Genomic DNA, 23,736 nt, shown 5'->3' with positions numbered 1-23,736 from the left:
CTATAATACCCCATTGCCATCCCCAGGTATATAACTGAAATTAAAAGGGTCTTTGGAATACATAGTACAACCTTTTCCTTTACAGATAAGACAATTGAATCTCCTAGAACTTAAGTGACTTGTTCAGTATCACAAAGCTAGTGACAAATCTGCAATCCAGCTCTCTCGCCTCTGAGTTCAGTGATATAGATAGTACAGGAAGATTCCTTAGAATCAGGAAGATCTGAGTTCAAATGCTACTTCAAATATTTACTTGCCCTGGATAAGTCACTTAACCTCTCTCAGACTCATCTATGATATGCGGATGATCATGATACAGTAGTACCATGGCTATTGTGAAAATTCAATGAAATTATGTATGTGAAGTGCTTTGCAAACCTTAAATATCAACTATTACTACAATTACTGTTATTGTTGTTGTTATGTTTTCCACTCTGCCTCAGTACTCCACAAGTTTCTTTTATTCAGTTCAATCCAGGTGATTTTCCTAAAACGCAGGCCTGATGATGTCACCCCTCTACTCAATAAACTCCAGTGGCTCCCTATTTCTCCCAAAAGCATGTACAAAATACTCTATTGGGTATTTAAAGTCCTACATATCCTAGCCCTCTCCTACCTTTCCAGTCTTCTTACACCTTACTCTCTGAAAAATATTCTTCTATCCAGTGACACTGGACTCCCAATGGTTCTACAAAAACAAGACACTCATGTCTCAGCTCTGGGCATTCTCTCTGCCTGTCTGTCCCCCATGCCTCGAACACTCTACCTCCTCCACCCAACTACTGACCTCCCTGACTTCTTTTAAGTCCCAACTTAAATCCCACTATCTACAAGAAGCCTGCCCCAGCCCCTCTTAATTCCAGTGCATTCCTTTTTTTAGTTATTTCCTATTTATCTTGTATATTTCTTAGTTTGTATATATTTGTGAGCATGTTGTCTCCTCCATTAGATTTTAAGCTCCTTAAGGGCAGAGGCTGTCTTTTGCCTCTTTTTATATCTATAGCACTTAGCAGTGCCTGGCACATAGTAAGTACTTAATAAATGTTTATTGGTTGATTGATCAAGTATTTGCTATGGGTAAAGCACTGAGTTAGGCAAAGAATAAAGCAATAAACCCCCATCCTCAAGCAACTTACATTCTGCTTATCATTTTTCTTTAAACCAGAATGGAATTCCACCTGAATGCTCTGCATTCGTATATCATTGGCTAATGAAATATAAAGGATTCCATTCACTAAATTTCTTTGTGTACCTTTTAAATGTACAAACCAAATAACAGAAGGAAAATGACATGCTGAAACTGCTTTACCCATATCAATTAAGTCTTTGGCCCATGTCATTAAATGTATATATGGGTTCACAGAGTGTCTCTGGATTTAGCAAAACAAAAATTTTTATAGCAAGTTTGAATGTTGACAATAATAATTACATTGGTTGGATGAATACCCTGAAATATTTTGCCTGTCTGAGGAAGCAAAATTATCTGTTTCTGTTTTTTCAAAATAGCTATCAGATTATGCTTTTATCTGATAATTAGTGCTGTTTAGCCCATATTTCATCCTCTGACATATTCAAAGCCTAAACTACATGTGTCTGTAGTGGCATCTGCCAATAATTGTCTGGAACATGGTGACAATGGAACCCAAGCACCAGTATAACCGCTTCCTGCTTTGGCTGTGGCTCGAGAGCTCATAGTATTTGATGTAAAGTACGGAAGACAGACCAGCAGTAAGCGGATTATTTCAGACAGCATTAGGAGTTCACTGAGGGAAGATTAGCTCCATATCAGGCAAATAGCATAAGTAAATTAGAAACTTCCCCGATTAGTACAAGAAACCCAGATTTGTGCTTGTTTGTGATCTGCTGAAAGCGTCGATTTCATGGGTCCTCGTCTTGATTTAAGCTGAAGCGTTGGCATTCCATGTTAGTGTCTGATAGTATGGATGGGCATTATGGACAGGCTTCCTTTAGCTGCAGAGTTTTATACATTCTGAGTTTCTATATATTGACCAATGTTTTCTTTGGCACAAGGATAATCTCCAGAGTGTATGATGATATTTTTGTGGCAGGACTTTGCCAGATGATTATGAAGTCCTATACTTAGGCCCTTTTCTGTTTCTTCTTTTGAAATGACCAACATCATCATGCCAAAGGCATAAAAATGATGCTGATGTGATAAATCACATTAGATACTTTTAAAATAAATAAACAAACCTTTCTAGTGTCAGTGCTTGAAACCCAAAATGGGCCTTATTTGCCAACCAGTGTGATTCTTGTCTGCTTCACTAATGATCAGGGGCTTTGATAAGAGTTCAGGTACATTTCTGAGCCCATAGGGAGAAAGATTAGGCTGTTATATTAGTCTTCCCGGTCACTGTCATCTCATTCGTTTCTTGCACATGCAGAAGATACTTTACAGGTCTTATAATCCTTGCCTCACAGTGGCTTACATTCTAGTTAGACAAGGCAAAGACCATAAGCCAACCCATACCCATCAAGAAGACAAGCTGTGTTTGTCTTTATTCCATCTCAACTGCTTTAAGAATTAAAGTGGACTCTAAGCAACCTCCCACGTAGCCAGAATCCAAACTGCATAGTTCAAATAACTAGAATTTGTTTCACAGGCTAACTGATGTTTGAACTGATGACTCCAGTGTTTTGCATGACCCAGGAGCTCGTTCTGAGTCATAGCAAAATGCAAATATACTATGGTTGGTTTAGTCTTAGTGTTAACTGTATCTTATTTTCACTTCAGCAAACACTTAGGCAATGAAAAGCAGTGTGCTGTCCTAGAAAGAATGACAAAGTATACTGGACTTGGAAACCTGGATTCCCATCCAACTCTCATACTTACTAGTTCTGTGACCATGGACAAGTCATATTACCTTTCTGAGTATCACCTTTCCCATCTGTAAAATAGAGATAATTATATTTGGATAAGATAGTTGTGAGGAGAACATCTTATAAACCTTCACGGGCAATATAATTGTCTTTTATTATTATATTATTATTGCTATTATCATGATTATTATTATATGCTACTAAATATAGGGTAATATTTTAGGATCTGGAGCTATAAAGAGGATTAGATGGATTGAATTATTTTACTATGTAGATAATTAACAGGTCTCTATCTAGCCCAATATCTCTCCTTAACTCCAGTCTAGCACTACTTAACTGCCTGTTGGACACTTTCAACTTCTAGAGATATCTCAAATGAAATATATCTAAAGCAAAATTCATTCTGTTTCCCCAAGAACTCACCCATCTTCCAAACTTGCCTACCTCTATCAATGATACCATCATTCTTCGAGCTTCTCAGATTGGTGACCATGGTGTTATCTTCCACTCTTCATTCTTGCTCAACCCATATATCCAATCTATTGCTTCATCTTGCCATTGCTGCCTCTGCAACCTCCCCAGTAACCAATCTCCTCTCTAATCACATGGCCACCACCTTAGTTCAGGCCCTTATCATCCCTCACCTGGAAAAATGAAATGGTCTCTTAATCGTTCTACCTACTCTAATCCACATTTCAGACAGCATTAGGATTTCCTTTAAACCAGAGAGTCTCTCCCCACTCTAACCCTAACCTCCACACTGCTACCACAGCGATTTTCCTTAAACACCAATCTGGCCTTGTCACCTATGCAATAGATTCAAGTGTCTCACTATTGCCTCTGGTATTAAAGGTAAATTCTTCTGTTTAGCTCTGAAAGCTTATGGAATAATTGTTGGTCACTATATTCATCAGAGTTCCCAGTTTTTCAAAGTTGTTTGTCTTTACAATGTTGTTTTTAGCATAGAGATTGGACTCTTAGTTCTGCCGCTTCACTCTGTATCAGTTCATATTAACCTTCCCAGGTTTCTGTGAAGCCATCTCTCCCATCATTTCTTACTGCACAGCAATAATCCGTTCTTATGCCATAATTTATTCAATCATTTCCGGGTAATGGGTGCCCCTTTATGTCCAGTTCCTTGGTACTATTTTAAAAAGCTACTACAAATACTGTGTTTCCTAGAAGTCTTTTTTTCCGAGTTATACTTTGAACAAAGCTAGGAAGTCTACAAGGAGGAAATAAGAAGGGTGGCATTACAGGGGGACAACTTTTGCAAAGGCATGGAGGTGGAAGGTTATATGTGGGAAAGGAATTGGAAGTGAGTCAGTTTGCCTAGATTGGGAGGTGACTAAAGAGGCCCAAATTCATAGTCCTAAAACACAGGTTGACCGTGTCATATCTCTTCTCAGCAATTTTCAGTGGTTCCCTATTTCTGTATGATAAAAAGCAAAATTCTCAGCCTGGAATTTAAAAAGTCTCCACAATGTGGCTCTCACTTAGCTCTCCAATATGGTCACAGTTGGAATGCATATGGCAGATATTATGGTGGGACATTTCACAGCACTTGGCAAGTGATTCAATATGGGGCATGAGGGTCACACATGACTCTGAGGTGGTTTTGAGCCTGGGTGATTGCAAAAATGAATCGTGGTACCCACAACAGAAATGGGGAAAGAATGGCATATTTGGAGAGGGTTGCTGATGAGTTCAGTTTTGTTTGTGCTAATTTTACAGCACTAGTAGGACATGCAGGTGCAGTTATCCATCACACAGACAGAAATATGAGACTAGAACTCAGAGGAAAGACTGCAGTTGGAGATATAGATTGTGGGGTCATCCACAAAGAAATGATCCTTTTATCTTAGTGCTTTGAAAAAAAATTTAATATAGTCAGGTGTCATATTATAACTCTTAGCCAAAATAATTAAGATGATGTTAATCATATCTTCCATTGGAATAGAATTTTGTATTCTTCAAAGCACTTTCATATATATTATCCTGTTTGATCCTCTGTGAAGTAAGTTGGCTAGGTGTGGTGTCGCTATATGCATGACGAAATTTAAAACCATAAAGGTGAATGAGATGCCTAAAGTCATACAGGTAGTTAGTACAGAGGTGAAATTTGAAACTCCCTTTCTAACGTTCTTTCCACTATATAGTACACTACCTTTCCCATTCTTTAAATATTCTAAATAAATGAGAACTTACTATATTTTTCTCTCTGCAGCCACTTATCTAGTTTTAAATTGTGTTTTAATGAAATATTTATGTTGTAACAAATATAAGCAGAAATATCTCATCTACTCTTTCTTTGGATATCTCTTTTGGAGAATTTGAACAGTAAACCCCCAAAATCCTTACCTCCTATCATGTTATGTAAATGATGCACACTTTAAATTATACCTGCGTAACTGAGAAATTGTGACAAAAAATGATAGAATTTAAAGCTGGAAGGGATTTCAGAGACCATCTAGTACAAAAGAGCCAGAACTAAGTTGAGGTAAATGGTGCTTTGTCCTAGAGCATCAAAATTTAGAGGGCACTGACAGCTTTTATACACTTTCAACCATATAGAAATGACTGAGCCTGGCACCTAGTTAGCAACAATAAGTTAAAATAGCCACAACAATAAAGTAAAAATAAAATAAAAATAAAAAAATAGCCACAAGAACTTATACAAGTTCTTGATGAAACCCTCCCCTTCTCTTCAGGGTTATTTTCTCAGTAGGATCCCTGTCTTTTGGGGTCTTTTGGGGTCTCTGTCTCACCCCCATGGGTTCTTTTCTCCCACAGAGCCTGGTTCCCTCTATTCTCTCCCAACTAAATTTGTCTTTAAATATTGATTTAAAAATTCTTTTAATGTTGCTTGCTCCTTGCATACTTTGCTAGTCTTGCCCTAGTCTATTTTGCCCCAGGAGCCAAAATTCTGACTCTAAAAGTCACCCCCTCCCTCTAATAGGGGAGGAAATTCAGACCTAAAGAGCTAAAGTGACTTGCCCAAGGTCACAAAGCTAGGGAATTAGGAGAACCTGGATTCCAGTACAGATCCTCTGACTCTAAGCCCAGTACTTCTGGCTACTACCCCCAGAAGACCACTGCTATTTCAGAAGCCTCAAAGAAATGACATCCTCAGATCAATTTGGGACCCAAACACTACCTTAGTGTATGCTGACCCCAAAACATTTCCATAAAACCCAGCTTCTCCACACCTTGTGGAGTGGTAATGATGACAGGGTTTTGAAAGCCCTGGATAGATGCTACCCTTTTAACTTCAGGTCTGATAGGTACATTGCCATCCTCTCTTTTCACCAACCAGTCAGGCACCAAGGAGAATTCTAATACTGGAATGTCTCCAACCATTGGAAAGAAAAGATATTTCTGGCCCCTCAAAAGATGAACTGTACAAGCTGAAAAGAAAATGACTATAGCTGAGCATCTCCTGTCAGCTAATTTGATAGTTCTCTATCAGGTAAACCATTAAGTGAATACATTGATCTTTTTTTTTCTTCTTTTTTTGCTATTCTGCCTTGACTATTCCCAAGATTTCTCTGAACCAGTTCGGCAAAAATTGATTTTTATTAGTTCCACTGGCCTTGTGGAAAATTATCTCATGAACTGGTTTTTATAGGAAGACTCAAAGCACAGCACAGGTTGAAAAATAAGCCTATAGCAGTCAAAGCTGTTGTCTAAAATGTCTTCAGACTGGAAGGCTGAATTTATTGCACAAAACAAGTACTAGCTATGTGGAGGTAGGTGTGCAGTCCCGCTCATTATCACTGGGAAAGGGGAACCAAAAAGCCGAGTAAAAAATTAAATTTTAATAATGCCAGTGATATTTTCTAAATCTTTCCTGACAGAAAGATTCTCATTATTTTTATCCATCTCTGAGTAGGTCCTTTTAGAGCCATCTCAGAAATGGCCTCAGCTCTGATTGTTTTCTTTTCTTTATAGTGTCTGAAAACCAAATATATACACACACAAATATGCTTTGCTATCATTCAAGGAGGGCCGTGGCCCTGGTAACGATCTAGCTAGCATTTTTGCAGAAATGTTGACTGTGGATTCCTTCAGCTTTCACAAAAGAGGTCAGCCTTGTTAAGGCGATTGTTTTTAATACTCTGAACAAAGATCTACAACTACCCATGGGTGAAGTAGAAGGATCATGGCCATTCCCTAGCCACAACTGTGTTATTAAATTGCCACTAATTTGGCAAGCGTCACCAGCAAGTCAAGGCACGGTGAAACAAATGATTCAGTGATTTTGGTGCTTTTTCTTACGATGATATTTCAGTTTCATTGTCCGATATTTGTGTAGGGAATCTGGAAGCCATATTCATTGCAGGATGGTAGCTCCACAATGACATTGTCTTGTGGTTTTCTTGGCCATCTTTTTTTCAAACCTTAAATCCCAGAGAGGCAAGATGTCAGGGAGAAGAATGCTAGGATTTAGGCTGCCCAAAGGCAAAAGACCCCTGGAAGGTCTGGCTGACAAGCCCTGTGCTCTGAGTATCATTGATAGGCATAACCACTTTCATTTTCTTTGTAACATCTGACCAGTTCAATCCAGTTGATGTTCCTTAGGCGTTCACCCAGTGTATAGCCATTGCCCTAAGTACTATGGCTTTGTGAGTCAGGATGGTGTTAGAACTTGGAGAACACACACTTTTTACCACAGTAACAATGGCATGAGCTTACAGATCCCGTGAAGAAGCTTGGGACCAATGTAATTATTACCATTTTATAGTTGGGTAAACTCAGGTACCTTTGTCTTTTCCTTAGGTTACTTAGCTAACAAAGGATTGAGGCTGTACTCTGCTGTCTTTCTATCTGTCCAATCCTGTAGCCACTATACCAAAAGAATTCAATTTATTAAATCCTGTGGAACACCTAGATTTTTTTCCCCTCGGGACCTTTACCCATTGTAGTATACTTTAAAATGCATACACTTGTACAAATACAACATGCCAAAATTATAGAGAATTGAGTTGGAAAACCACTCTGCAGATGCCCCAGAAATATATTTAGAGAAGAATATCATTTTTCTGTTATGGTGTTTTGAGTGAGGACAAGTTGATAGCTTTAGGTTAAGCTAGAATAATTTAATGAAATCCCCAACAATACTTGAAGGACTTACACAACTGTTAGAGATTGAAGAAAGCAGGTGAAACATGCTACTTGATTGAAAATTATTAATGTATGTTACACCTCCTCCTCCATCTACACTGATGCCACACTGTGGAGTTGAAGTGTTTCTCAAAAGGTTCTGCCAGTGGACTGTGAATTCTGGCAGGTCTTAACCAAGCTGTCAAGGCTCCAGGTATGCGCTCGATGACAGCCTATCCTTCTATTGTCCGAGATCCAGCCTAGCTAAGTTCCAAGAGGCTCATTACCAGGTCAGCTATAGGGGGATGAATTTTTTGGCCACAGCCACTCTCAAAGACTAAATTATAGAGGGTTTGAAATCCCTGTCAGTGGAAGGAGTGCCCACATCAACTAAATTACATATCTTTGAAGTAAATACATAAAGTTCCTTAAGCAATCACTCACTTCAGGGGCTTTTCAACCTCAGCCGAGCTGGTTTCAACCACTCAGTTCAGTTCAACAAAATTATAAGCATCTACTGGATACTAGGAGAGAAACAAAGAATCAGACATGCTTTCTGACCCTGATAGAGCTAATAAACTGGCAAGTTTTCATAATTGCAGGACATTTTTCAGAGTTTCTGTGATAGCAGAACAACACTTCCAGACTGACCATTTAAAAAGAACACTTTGTATCCCAAGGAAGTAGGCAGATGCATGGAGTTGTCTGATTTGAGATTAAAATAAAGCACTGAATTTAGCACTGATATGATTCAGTTCTAATAATGCACTGAAGACTGTATTCAAACATTGAACTATATTTAGCATTGTGATACAGTGAAAAGAATATTGAATCTTTGTTCAGAAGACCAGGATTTGAATCTCAGCTCTGCCATTTATATAACCCGTATGACCATGGGCAAGTGACTTCAATTCTTTGGGCCTTAATTTCTTCATCTGTAAAATGAGAGGTTATGCTAGATGACCCCTGAGGTCCCTTCCAGATATAAAAATGTGAACCTGAGATAATCTCAGAGTTGGAGAGGACTGCAAAGGTTTTTTAGTCCAACATGTACATTAACAAGAATCCTTTATGTCACTAACAAGTGATCACCTGGCCTCTACTTGAGAACGTTCCATGAATCTCTTATCAATACTAATAATGTTAATATTATAAAATCATTGCAGACTAAAGTGAACTTTCGAAAGAAATAGCAACACATAATAGAAGGGTAGTATGGCTTGATGAATTGAGGGCCAGCCTTGGAGTCAGGAAGACCTATCTATCCCTGACAGCTCACTGACTTTGTGACCATGAAGCTGGTCATTTCACCTCCCAATTCTCTGGGAGGCTCTCTAAGACTATACATGACAGATGAGTTGCCCATTCGTGTCAACTGAGGGAGTTTCTATAGTAAGAATTTTCCACACTAATTAAATCATAGGTCCAGATGCCACCCCTACCCCCCCCCAAAAACAGGTAATACCCACTCATCCTTCCTAAATCTCTTTCATTATGCATGCCCTGTCAGAAACTTCTTTATATTGAGCCTAAATCACTCCTGTTGCTTCTTGACAGGAAGAACTGTTAAATTTTGAGATGGATTGTCCTTGGCAATTATTAAATCTCCTTCTCCATGTAGGAAGGTATGTTTGATGGTCCTCAATGACAGGTAGAATAGATGACATCTGGTGATACCTTATACCTTAGTAGGTACTTAGTAAATATGTGATTGATTAGTGGAATCTTTCCTAATCTGTTCCTTGTTTTTCTCCTAAAATGTTATCTATTCACAATGACAACTGCATTTTTAAGTGCAGGTTGAAAACAAAGAAATATGATCAGTGTATTGTGGTATGGCTAAAAACAAGAAGACCTTGGTTCTTTATTTAGCTTCGTTATCATCTAGTTAGGTGACTTCTCCTCTGTGGTCCTCAGTTTCCTTCCCTGACAAATGAGGGGATCGGACTGTCTAGTCTCTGAGGTCACTTCTCATTCCAACATCCACAAGTCTATGAACCCCTCTCCCATAAGCAGCTTCCAAGGTCTTTGACTGAGTTAGCCCACCAGAATGCAGTGATGAAGGCCATCCTGTGAAGGAGCTTTTTCCAAAGCCACCCTGCTCCAGCCCATTTCTAATGGTGACAGTCGTCATGGCACCTGCATTGAAATGTGATATACACATTTGGCAATGTCCAGTATAATGGAATGACGTGATCAAAACCTATCAGACTTAGGAGTGGTCTCTGACAGGTCTTCCTTGGCTGCCTTCCCAGATTGAAAAGGTATCATCAATTCCAGTCAATAGGATGTCTCTTCTCCCCTGTTTGATGTAGCCGTTACCACCTTGGAGAGAAAGTCCAGCCCTGCTGGGGAGGCTTCTGTAACTCAAAGGCCAGATGCCTATCTGTGGGTGGGAGTATCCCGCCCTACAGAAGGAAGGGCCAGCTCAGCACCCCCAACTAAGCGCTACAAATGAGACACCTCAGCTTCGCCTGAGCCTGAGCGGGCTTGTGATTCTCACCGTTCCTGAGCAGGCATTTTCTTTTCAGCCCTCTCTGAGAGTAGTATTAGTATGTGTATTAAAAGGGCTTTACCTTTTCAAAATGCTTTATAATCTTTAATTAGTTAATCCTCCTTCCCCTGTGGGTAGGTGAGTCGGCTCATTTTATTGAGGAGGAAACTTAAATGCTGAGTGTCATGGAGTGCCTTGCTCCAGGGTCACACCACAGAAAATCCAGGATTATGGACACAGAACAAATTGCCTTATTTATTATTAGAATGGCTATAATTATAACTTTAGTTGTTTCCTTGTTATTCTGATTTTTCCTTCCAACCCAGTAAGCTCCTAGAGGGCAGGGACTAAACGTGTCTTTGTTCTGTAGAAAGTGGAATCGCAGTCCACGTGGTGAGAGGGAGGGTGAGCCAATGAGGTCTCCACAAACTTGGAAACTAGTTGGGGTTTGCCTGATCCCTTTGCCCATCTTTCACTCTTGCTCTGTTTCCTCTTTAGGGAGCTGAGCGTCCTCAGCCAGGCTGCTCAGAACCCCCTACTGTGGTTCTCCTTCCAGGTGGGTGGGCAGACCCCCACCCCAGCAGCATCAAAATTCTGCCCTGTTTCCCATTCCCTCAGAGCGCTAACCTAACCTGATAAACTAATTGGAGATAAATATTAATGACTAATTAATGGCTTAATATGCGCTATGGTAACATTTGCATTTTAACAGGTCCTTTGGTGTCATAACCTAAACGCATGAGTAATGTGGGAATTTCCATGATCTTCTGCCAGGGACCTTTCAGTTTTTGTTTTTTTTTCAAATCACCCACTTAGGCTGCTTCTCATTCCACCTGTGCACAAAGAAGCCCAGCCCTAGGTGGATGAATATGAGAAAGAATTTTGGCCTTGGGAGTCAGAAGACTTGGACTCATGTCCCAATTCTGCTTCTTAATAATTATGTGACCTTTAGCAAGTCATTGGGCCTCTATACGCTTCCTATCTGACAAAATTATTATCTGCTCAGCATCAAAAGAAATGATTTGCTGGATCAAATGAAATAATATATGTAAAGTGCTTTGTAAATAGCCTTAATGTTATTATTATTGAAGTCAGATGTAAGATGGAAAACTATCCTTTCACTGCCAAGTATTTATTACATGTCCTCTGTGTGCCAAGCCCTGTGCTGGGAACCCAAAAACATATTGTCTCTCTTCTCAAAGCTTTAGAGAAGACAATAGACCTTCAGAGGTAAAAGGAACCCCTGAAGATCAACTTCTTAGAGAAAAGGATTGAGGTCCAAAGGGATGAAGCACTTACCCAAGGTCACCACACAACTATTAAGTGGCAGTGCCAGATCTGAAAGCCAGATCTCTAGGCTAAAAGGCCAAGATTTTTTCTACTATGTCACTTTCCCTCTCTAGAATAATGATGATATGAAAGAACCCCCTGGATCTGAAGATTCAAGTCTATACAAAAATACCAGACATGATCAGAGATAAAATTAAGGCATAACGACCACCCGGCTATCCTGGGAGTAAGTGTATGTCAACTCCAGCAATCCCTCTCATAAGTATTCATGTATATATATCTGGCAAGAGTGAGCATTGTATAATCTAAACATAAACTATTATGTTCGTTTTCATCTTGGGTCTCAATTGACTAAGGCTAAAGGACTTCATTCTATGCACAGCCTCTCATTGATTTTGGTGCTTGCTTTGTGAACATCCCCATCTAAACCTCAAAGTCATGGAAGATCTTGCAAACATGTTTGCAGGTAGAACACATTGGAATCAGTACAACAATTGTGTTGAAGTGATAATGATGCCTTCCTTTGAAAATCCTAAATTGAAAGCATTGTGTAAATCTGATTGATGGTAGATATACCAATGCCTATTGCTGAGTTTGTTTGGAACCCAGATAATGTTTCTTTTCAGGTAAGCACCCAGAGAGGAGTGTGTACTGACTCTTTTGCCCCAACACTTATAACCTGTCCCCAGGATTGCTCATTTTCATGATAAGCGCTATGGTGCTGTCAAACCCTAAATGGCAAGCCATCATTATTCAATGCTGGTCAGTCAGACAGGAAGGCATGTACAAGACATTGAGTCGAACCTGCATAGATGTTGTGCACTCTGCAGCTAATGAATGCAAGCTTGTAAAAGGGTTTAGACACCACTGGCATCCTTAATGTTAGTTTGATAATAAGCTTCTGCTGAAATAGCTTCTTGTCTACAAGTAGCATTTCCAACTCAGGAAGAAAAGGACAGAACAGGCTTTGTTCAGATATTTGGGTGAGTAGAGAAATAGAGGATATCATCTCAGTAGGGCCTCCAAGCCAGAGGAGTGTGTACATTTAGAAAGGGGACCTGATTTGGAAGCCAGGGAACATGGACAAGGGGGAGTGATTTGCTGAAAGCGAATGAATGTCCAAGCACCTAGTTTGGCAGTAAGTACACAGATGCCTCTGAGGGCAGCTCCCCTCTGCTGTCAAAGGTTAGGTGTTATGACCAGACATGCCAGAGAAGAGGGTTAAGGCTTTTCAAACAAAGAGGAACCATCCTTGTTTTCAAAGACAAAAAAGGAAAGAGCTGATACAGCTCTTGTTAGACTTGGGAAAAGTAATGGACTCAAACTAGAAGGAACCTGGTGATTAGTTGGTTCTCAGGACATTATGGCGAGTAGGACCCCCAGAGGCAGAGGTGGTAGGTAACCATTGCTACCGCTTCTTCTTCACGGCTGAACTGCTCAAGCCGAAGCAGGCCTTCTAGAGTGCCTTCTTACAGCAACATGAGCTTGTTTTTCAGGCAGGGAAGAGAATATCGCAATGAAAAGATGAGCCTCTTCCTTGGCTCCACACAGAGATCAGTATTTTCCACAGGACTCAGTGAGCGCAGCCTCAGAGTAAATGGTTAATTCATCTTGTATCAACAGCACTGTGATTCATAATGTAAACTTGGAGAATCCTTGATGTTTCAGTCACACATTCCTTTTAATTTGACTCTGCGTTCTTTTAAAGCTAAAGTGAGCTAACTTAATAGAATGCAACATGCAAATGCACCAATTTTTGCCTTGAGGCAGTTTAGCCTGGCTGTTTCAATGGGTGTCTTCTTTCAAGTGTATATTCTTTCTTAAATTATTTACTTGGTAAACACACTTTGCATTTTCAAAGTGGGGGTAGGTTGGAGCTCCTTTTTCAAAATATCTGGTTGAATTTTAGGTCCTTCTTCCCTCCCCCAAGTTAGAAACTCAGTCATTTTGGATTTTCCTCCTCAGACTTTCACTTTCTCATAAGCCAGGGAAGCCCCCTTTTCAGCCTCCCACTCTAGATGCCTTTCTGCTTTGCCTACAGCAATACCCACTGGCAGTGTCTGGCTGTGACCGTACTATGGGCTTTGTTACAGATGGACCCTGCCAATGCCAACCATTGTTTCAGACTCCAAGCTGGCCTGACTCTTCTTTCTCTTTCAGGGTCCCTCAATTCTCAGTTTTGCTTTCTTCAGAAGGGCTACTCCCACCTAAACTTTTAAGATACAAGGTCATCTTGGAGGACAATTATGAACAGAATCAAAACTTCATCATGCGTCTCTCTGCTTTAACTCCTGGTCTTTTCTTGACATTCCAGAATGTCCACGTTTGCCAGTCTTTAGCTTGAAAGTAAATGTCCCCTCCCCCACTTTTAAAAAAATAATTGTTTTTCTCGCTCTTGAGTAATCCACCATGTTTCATCTAATGTAGCTAGCATCCCAATTAACTTCATTCATCTTTTTCTGGCTTAATTTATTCTTTTTAATATGGTATTCTTTTAGAACTATAAAATGTTTAAGTTTGATGTAACTTAGAGGTCATCTAGTCATCTACTTTAAAGGCCCAACTCAATCAAATGCCACATCTTCCATCATTCCTTCCTTGATGACTTAAGTTGGTGAAGACCTTTATCTTGGCGCCTCACATAGGCACACCTTATTTTATTTCTGTCTAATGAACTTAACATGCAATGCTTTGTGTGTTTATATTTTATCTCACTAAGAAGACTCTAGGTTGCATAAAGGCAAAGTACCTGTCTAACCCAAGCCTTTTATCTTACATCCCTCCTCACCACCATCATCACCAGTGGACTCTGACCACAATAGGTGCTTAATAAATGTTTGGATAAATGAATGAATCCAGTCCAACCTTTTCACTTACAGATGAGGAAATTAAGGTATAGAAAAATGAAGTGGCTTGCTCTAGCTCAAATGTGTAGTAAGTGGTGGAGCTAGGCAAGACTTGAACCCAAGTACACTGATTCATATAATGCAGATTCCCTTCTCCCTTATAAATTCCCAAAAGGGAAAACTTCAAAATGTATGTCACGTCAAGATTTCTATAACAAACTGTTTTATCCATCAAGGACAATGGAGTTAGTGCATTTGTACTCTTTACATCACAGAACTTAACGTGCTGATTGAGGAAAGGAAGGAAGGGAGGGAGGGAGGGAGGGAAGCAAGGAAGGAAGGAAGGAAGGAAGAAGAGAGGAAAGGAGGAAGGAAGAAAGAAAGGAAGGATTAAGGAATGAAGAGGAAGGGAGGGAGGGAAGGAGAGAGGAAAGCAGGAAGGAAAGAATTAAGAAAGGAAAGGACGGAAGGAAGGGAGAGGGGGAAGAAAAGAAGGGAGGAAGGGAGGATAGAAAAGGAAAAGGCAAAGAAAGGGAAATGATACCTGGACGAGATGATATATACAAAGAGAAGGTTGGTACAGGAGGCAACTTCCTTCTTAGCCAGGAAGCTCCTTGCAAGGATGAACTAGTTTTCATTTTTGCCTTTGTATCCCTAGTACTTAGCATAGTGGTTTATACATAATAGACACTTAATAAATGCTTGAACTTAACTGACATCACTTTGAAGGCATTAAGGAATAAATTTCCAAGATATTTTAGGATTATAGATTTGGAGCTGGAAGGGACCCTTGTGTTTATCTCGTCCATCTTCCTTGTTTCAGTCATGATGAAATCGAGGCACAGAGAAGCTGTGACATGCATAAATAACCCAGGCAGTAAGTGAGCATCACATGTGGGATTCCAACCTGCTAACTTCCAAGCCAGTGTACTCTTTTCACCGTACTATGCTGCTTCTCATCTGAAAGAAAGGGCAATGACCAAAGATTAGAAAAAATTCTTTAATGTTGCTCAAAAGTTCATCAAAACATCAATAATACTAATCTATATGCCTGTTTCCTCCATTCTACAGAATCATTTTGAGGCTCCTTATTTGTACCATATCAAGGTCATCTTTAGTGACAATATCAGAAGGGTACAGGAAAGCCTTCACAAATTATGTTCTATAGTATACTACATCTTTACAGTCACACACTTGACTTCAAGATGAGGAGAATATAAGATCTGACTGTGTTTATCATTTTTGGGGGCTGGGTTTGGTTTTGTTTTGTTTTAGCATTTCATTTGGTAAAGCAGAAAGCTACCACAAAGACTTTCCTCTGGCAAGGGGTCTTCCATACCATATGGTTAAGACCATAACAGATTCCTTGATAGACACAACAACAGAGTTAACTTTCTTTAATAATTCTCTGATTATTAACACCAAGTGAGACATAAAACAGAGAGATGGATGGTCCCTCAAAAATATTTGCCACTCCCTAAAAAATAACTAGGTTAGAGTCCAGAAAAGGGAATCCCTACACATGAAGGTAATCAAGATACTACTGTTTGCTATGACATTGTGTTTACTGCATTGAGCCTTGGAACATTTTAGAGTTTCCTATAAATAAGAACCATAATCACTTAAGAGTTTGACCAATGTAGCTACACCAGAAAAAATAAATGGACGTCTACTATCTAGACTATGAGATACAGTTGAATGGAAAGCCCATAGAGCTGGTCCATCACTATAGATATATTGAATATACACTGCAAAAGGACAGTAAGTTGAGCCCAAAACTGAATAAGAGGAATGTAGATGCTAAACTGCATCTGGTAAATAGTGTAGGACTTTGCAAACTTCTCCCTTAAACAAAATCCAATCATTCTCAATACCCATCATTCTACTGATGCTCTATGATCTGTTGCTGTTCAGTCGTGTCTGACTCTTTGTGACCCCACGGACCAACCATCCATAGGATTTTGTTGGCAAAGATACTGGAGTGGTTTTCCATTTCCTTCTCCAGTTTTTTTTTTCAGGCAGAGGTTAAGTGACTTGCCCAAGGTCACACAGCTAGTAAGTGTCTGAGGTCAGATTTGAATTCTAGTCTTTCTGACTCCATGCCCAGCACTTTATCTACTGCGCCACCTACCTGATCTATGACTGCAAGTCCAAGGAGGCAAAATTTTGGGTCACCAAAAGAGCAGTGGAGAAATGCACAGTAAATAAGCGGAAGCATATTGCCAGATGTACATAAAAGCAAAAGATATCGCCTAAGAAATCTATGACCAGGAAAAAAAAGTAGGCCTATCATGCAATAAGAGATAACAAGTGGACAGTCCACATTCTGCAGTGATACCTATGTGATATCAAGGGACCTACAAAAAGCCCTCCAGATATTAGATGAACCCCCTGTGATGGATTTATGGGAAGAGATGGACAAGAGATGCATAGGATGAGAAGGCATGGGTGGGCTGTGACCTACCATTTTGTAAGGATTCTTACAGACCATTTACCAAATTGTAGAAGGAGCGTGATCTGTCAGTAGACAAAGTAATCACACTGACAAAATCACAAACCCATGGAGTATGTATGTGCATGTATATGTACATATATATTTATATGTCCTCTACCCTTTCTTTAATAGAAGTACTCATTGACAGGTATGTGGTTTCCTCTTGGGTGTTCTGTTGTCTCATTGTGAGCCTCTGAAAGATAGACAGAATATATAATCTTCAGATCAGGTGTGCCCTAAATGAATTAAACACATGAGACTTCAGGAGAGCTCTCTGGATGGGATCTTCTTTGGGGCTGGAAATAAGGATACCCAATTAAACAGGCCAGGGAAGAATTTAGGATATAAGCATTCCTATGCACGCATTTTTTCTAAACTTGCCTTAGATTAAACAAGTTTTCCCCACAGTTAATCCTGTGTAAATTAGCATCATGGATGCCTTGAGGCCTTCAACCCACAAATAAAATGGTTGTCAACCAAACTATACAAGAGGCCTATTACCGTATATTACTTAGGGCAGAATTTTAAAGCGTTTTCATGCTTCTAATCTAGTTTACTGCTGAGTTCCAATTTTGCCGATTGCCTTTGCAAGCCAGCCACATGGTAACTTTCTGGAAAAACAGAGATCTCATTTCCCACAGAGACTGAGGGAAATAAGTGTGTTCCCAAGCCTATTCTCAAGAGACACATGCACCAAAGAAGAAAAGAGAAGAAGTCCAGTCCAGGTGAAAATTTAAGCCACCAAATTTGCATGAACCAATATCTATAAAAGCAGATTCCCTTTGCTGTGACATTAAGTATTTTTATTGAAAGACTCCCCCATACCTTCCTTTGGCTGAGTAAATATGTCCTGTTAAGTCTGAATTAGCTGTCATCGCAAAGAATTAATGTCTTGGCATAGCCTTTCTAGTGGGGAAGGGAGAAATAAACGAGACAGATCTTGGCTGAGCTTTAAGTGATAAATGAGGACAAAACAGGCCATTCATCTCCTGCGAGGAAAGTGGACACAAGCTCTAAAGCAGTTTTGCGGAAGACGTGTCAGCAAATGCGATCATTTTGTAACCTGTCAGGAGGATAGAGAGCTAGTCCTTTTAGAGTGTCACAAGGGAGTGTGTTTGTCTGATGTGACAGTTTTCTTCCATCCATTTACTTGGGGAGGGGGGTGGAATTGTTATGGGGGAGGCAGAGGTGGAAAGAGGGGATTTGAACTTGGATAAAACTGCATTTTAATTTATTGCTACACACAACACATTCATTCATCCAGAATCTATGTAGTTTTGAATCTACATAAGCAGATATATTTATGGACTGCATGGAAAAAGTCTGTCTTCCATAAATTGGTGGATTTATTTAGACTCTGAGTGGAAACTTCACATTCAAAATACTGTATCTAGAAAAAGGGTAGGGTGTCTGTGTGTGTGCGTGTGCGAATGTGTGTGTGTGTGTGTGTGTGTTAAGAGAGACAGAGAGGGAGGTTTAAATAGCTACTTTTCTTTCTATCTCTTTGAGGTTCTGTGAGAGTACATCAGACTATGTGCAACCCAAGTTCTCTCTGTCTTGAGGAAACGTTATGATACTGGGATCCTTTTCTAAGAACCAAATAGCAAATTATGAGTAAGTTCATCAGAAGCTTTCTCCAGGCATATTGGGATGTTTGTCTCTATTCATCCAGATTTTTAGATTCCCTCTGTTGACCGATCTTTGTTCAGTAGACTTTCGACTGATTTCTACTTAGCAGCCATAGGGATAAGGTTCTTCCAACAAATGTTGAATGATACCAAGGTTTTGGACTTCCAGCATCTTTTTTTTTTATTATTATTTCTCATTTCCATCTTTTTGCTGCCGAGCAAATGTAACATTCCCTTCCAGCATAATGGAACGTGTGTGACAGTCCCGTGACAGATGAGGCTTTTACAACATAAGCTTCACAGTTTGACACTTGCTTCTTTATCCCTATCCTTTTTTCCCCCCCCCAGCTCCCTTTTATACTTTTCCCTGAGTATTTTTGTACAGGTAAGTACCTCTTTGACATGTGTTTCCTTGGAATCTTTTACCTTAATAAGAAACACTGCTAAAAATGAGCCTTGTCTCACATATTAAATTAAAAAGAGAAAATGACGTGGGTCCCTTGATCACTTAAGAGACTCTATTGCAGTCAGATCCAAGAAAAGTTTTCACATTACTTAGCTTGCAGCAAGTGTTTGAGTGTCATCAGCGCAGCATGGAAATCATTATGAAGTTATTCATTTATATTGTAATTTGTGAAGTCCCCAAACTGCAGACTTCAGGAACACCACCCCCACCTTGCACCGCACCCCCCACCTCTCTCTCTGTCTCTCTGTTTGTCTCTCACACACACACACACACACACACACACACACACACACACACACCCCCCCACACACACACACACACACGTGTCCCTTTTATGGGTACCCGGGGACCAATTTTCCCCTCACTGTTTGATTAGACAAGTTTGTCTGTTATGTGTGGTTTAGCAAATGTTGCTCCAGTTCTCTGATTGATTTTCCTCTTCTTTTTCTTTGCTTTTTCGTAGGATCATCCAAAACCGTATTTTGGTGGTTATCCTGGCAATCATCGTGGTCATCACCATCCTGACGGCTATTTTTATTTCTGTCAAAGGACACTGATGTATCTGCTCTTCCCTGATATACAGCACCACACGCCTTGTTCTGAGTAATTAAGACAAAGTGGTCACATGAATCATCCCTTTGCACTGACAGGCCCGAGTGCCCCCTTCTCCTCCCCCACTCTTGCCACTGTTCAACTTTGGTGCAAGGAGTGTAAATGATGTTTTCTATTCTTGATTGCATGTGGGGTGATTTCCCCTCCTGCTGATGTCTTCACAGAGATATTTTTTGGGAAAAAATTTCACTGAGTGATCAGAATAGTATTTGTTAAATTCTTTCTCCAGTCTATGAAAATAGAAAGGGCCAGGTTGTTGGGTGTGGGGCGGCGGGCGGGGGCGGGGGGGGGGGGGGAGGAGAAGGGGGAGGTGCTATTAGGGGAATAAAGGGAGAAGGGAGGGGAAGAGATATGAGTTATTTAATGCTTCTGTCAGTTTGTGTTGGGTGTCAGACTGTCAGACCCTTGTTGTATAAGCCCTTCTGTGGTATCCAAATGTACAAGTTAAGAAGAAACCAGGTGATGAAGAAAGAGAGTTTCTCCTGAGAACCAACCCAGTTCATGAGAAGGGAGAAGGAAAAAAAAAAAAGGAGCAAACCTCTCTGGCTTAATTGTAAAGGAGGCTATGGAATGTGGGCCATGTAGTAAATTGACCTACAGCTTTCCCCGTTTTTCTATTGAATATATTTTTACTAAAATTGCCTAATATCCACTTTTTACAATTTTCATTACTGGCTGTGAGAAGTGTTTCTTTGCTCTGTAAGAGCTCAGACTTCCTCATATTTACTAGCAAGATGAGGCCTTGCACAACATTTAATTGTGACCTGGGCATTCCAGACCAATTTAATCATCTCTCTATCCTTCCAGTTTTAATATTTGTGCTGCCAAACGCAGCCCCTAGTATAAGTAAAAGGTCTGACGAGGTTCTCTCCATATCTATTTCCATATGTAAAGAGAACATGAATATTTCAGTGAGAGGGAGAACATGACTCCATTAGTGTGAAATTTCAAATGTGATTATAAATATGATGATGTTCTGTAGTAAGAAAGACTTGAATAAACTTTATCTGAAACATCTACTAACCTCCTTGAAAACAGTGAGTTACAGCAGAATACAAAAAAGGAGGGGGGCACAGGGGTGAGGGAGAGGTGGTTAGCTGGTGCTTTGACTAACCAATACTCTCAGAACCTTCCTGAATTGGATATTTGTTCCAACCTGTAATTTGATTTGTGATTTTGGGTTTCTTTTTTTGAAGTACTGGATAGAAATGAGTTCATTTGTAATCAGGCCTAAAGTTGTTCAAGCAAAGATTGTGAGGTTGGTCGGTTGGTTTTTTTTGTTGTTTTGTTTTTGTTTTTGTTTTTTTCCCAGCATGAAGCAAAAGGTGTTTTTATTACAGCTTCCTAGGCTGCTCCAAGTTCTAGGGCAGCCTTTGAATATAATTGGAAGCTTCAGCATCTTCGAAATCAAACCTGTTGTCTCTCATAAAAATGTTTAATAACTTGTATTCCTGGCCAGCAATCACTTGGCTGGAACATTTGCCTTCTTTTTTTTCCAAACCAACTCAGAACAGAACTATTGCCGTTCAGAAAGGAAATGCAGGGATGCAAGGATGGTGAAATTCGCCAGAGAAATGGTACTTATCTAAGCAGGTTAGGGCATGCATGTGTTCCGATAAATCATTTAGTATTGTGTAAATAAAGCTGCAGCCTTTCCTTTGGAATGATGGTGAGGGAATAAGATGGAGTGAAGTGGGACCTAGAGAAGAAATGAGAGCCTGTGTTAATTTTCCTATCAGCTTTAGGAATCCGTCTGGTCATGAATCTTTTATTCAGATAACAAAAATCTGTAAACACTAAAAACCTTACAGAAATCATTTTTTAAAAGCATTCCTTCCTGTTTGGGAGCACTAATAGCACGGCTGTAATAGAACGTCCCCTCTAGTCTTCATTCAGATCTGTTCATCTTAGCTAAAGTATACATCTAGTTATCTAGTTACCTAATCATGCTCCAGTACCCAGCAGGCTTCTGGGGTCCACCAAGTGAGCTTAATCAATTTTATAATCCAGACTTTTCAGCTCTAAAATATTTTACTTAAACCTACAGTTCATATTGAAGTCATTGCTGTGGCAGAGGGGGAGTAAATAGAATGCTAACTTTTCAAGGACTAGTTGGTTTGTTTTCTCCACAAGTGTCACCCCTTCATTAGTTGTTGCCTTTTTGCCCATGTCGCTGTCAGTACATATTGTTGCCCAAATTTCATTTCTGCACCTTGGGACTGGGCTATCAAAGTTGAATAGACACGCCTCACCAGCTCCACTTTGCTCTACTCCTGTAATGACCCCCTGTGGTAAGGCAAGCCCATTTGTCTCTAGGGAGAGTTGGGAGGAAGTAGGTTTGGAGGATCCCTTGAACTCCCCCAACATGACCCCTGAGTGGATGTTGGAAAAATTGAGAAGGAAAGTACCCCCCAGAGGACATATTCCCTCACCTCCCACCCCTCCCCAGATTCGGGTATTCCCACATTTGCCAGAAGTAGCTTGTCAAATTTGAAGCAGGCCTTGGATCTGTGAATGATTCTAAGTACTTACAAATGTAAGCCTCAAAGAGTCGAATGTTTCTAATGTCGGTTGCCTTTGTTGGAAATGATGCATGGGAGAAGGGGGGGGGGGGTGGTATATTACTGTGTGAAATTCATGCAGACTAAACTGTTTCCCTGACAGAATAAATAAAACGCTGTTACCCTGGTTCAAAATCAAAAGCAATTTAATTAAAGACGCTTAAGTTTTAAAGAGTTTTAAATGCTCAACATTGAGAGAAAATATCTGAAAATGCAGTGGGCCTGACGTCAGTTCCCATCCCGGGGCTTGGAAGGCCATTTGCTATTCTGTTTAAGGCAGGCTGGATTGTCTTATTTTGGAACTAGCTTGGTGGGGGGTTTGCTTTGCTCCTGCTTCTGAGCCCCGAGCTTCAAAGGCAGAAATTAATGGTGAACAAAATTGTGCAGCTCTGACCATCCCATGCGGGGCAAACCCATTGAGGGTTATCATTAAGTAAAGAAATAAAGAGGAAGAAACCCTACCCAGTCCAAAAAACCTCATCAGATAATGACCTCAGTGATTGGGTTTTCATTACCAAACAGCATCCGAAGATTGCCTGCCCCATGGAAAAAAAAAAAAAAGGAAAGGAAAAAAAGAAAGAAAGAAACAGAAACTGTCTTTTCTCTCTCTCTCTCCCTCTCTTTCTCCTTTTTTTTTTTTGCACATCTTTTCTTTAAAACTGTCAGATCATTTCAGTATTTCAAATCCGAGGAAAACAGCCTGCCTGCTGCTGTATTTGAAGTTGTAATGGTGTCAAAAAGTCACGACTGACTGACAGCCGTCAGTCCCAGAGGAGCTCATTAAATCATAAAAACTTGACAAGGAAATAATTGCGCATCACCGGCAACTTGGCGCCTGTTTAGACGTTTTTATTTTCTTTCATTATTAGTCCCCACCATTACGTTCATTAACAAATTGCATTAAACAACTGTTAAGGGCTAATGATTTGTTTATCGCGGTTTTTTTTATTATTATTATTATTTAAACATTAGCTGTGTCACGTGGCACCACAGCAGCCTCTTGCTATCATCTGACTGAATGTTTTTTTTTTTTTCCACTCAGAGCTCTGGGTACTGTTGGAATATGGAATGGATTATTCATTACCCTCCTCTTTGCCACTGATTTGGTTTCATGTAGCGTCTTCCACAGAGAAAGATGAAAACTTGTCAAAAATAGGTTATATCTTATTCGAAGGGGCAACAATAGCAGCAGGTACAGGCACACGTTAATATTTAATTAAGGTGGATGTTAACCCCTTTAAATGACTTTAGCTGTAAGTTAGATTCAAGTGCAAGAGAGGAAAATAATTGTTCTTAATTTGCAACCTGTATAGCAGGCATCCTTCGTGGAGTCGGGGAGGAAATTTGGAGTCTGATTTTAAATAATGAAATTTCCCATCGTTTAACATATGCCCATTTCCT

At 40.0% G+C, this 23,736-nt stretch overlaps 1 protein-coding gene across 5 annotated transcripts in view; it reads left to right on the top strand.

Moving 5' to 3' along the window:
* Nucleotides 1-20,038, top strand: part of VTI1A (vesicle transport through interaction with t-SNAREs 1A) — a 407,429-nt gene extending 387,391 nt beyond the window's left edge. For 2 of the 5 annotated variants that reach the window (XM_027851405.1, XM_027851403.1), the window contains one exon: nucleotides 19,626-20,038. In XM_027851405.1, the coding sequence (XP_027707206.1) occupies nucleotides 19,626-19,719 (94 nt within the window). In that variant the 3' untranslated portion in view covers nucleotides 19,720-20,038. The remainder of the gene's footprint in view (nucleotides 1-19,625) is intronic. The other 3 variants (XM_027851407.1, XM_027851406.1, XR_003568210.1) reach the window with 2 other exon arrangements.
* Nucleotides 20,039-23,736: the final 3,698 nt, after the last annotated feature.

This window comes from Vombatus ursinus, unplaced genomic scaffold (assembly GCF_900497805.2).
Source record: "Vombatus ursinus unplaced genomic scaffold, bare-nosed wombat genome assembly UNPS02009205.1, whole genome shotgun sequence".
NCBI classification, from domain to species: Eukaryota; Metazoa; Chordata; class Mammalia; order Diprotodontia; family Vombatidae; genus Vombatus; species Vombatus ursinus.
This window is presented reverse-complemented; position numbering and strand designations above follow the sequence as displayed.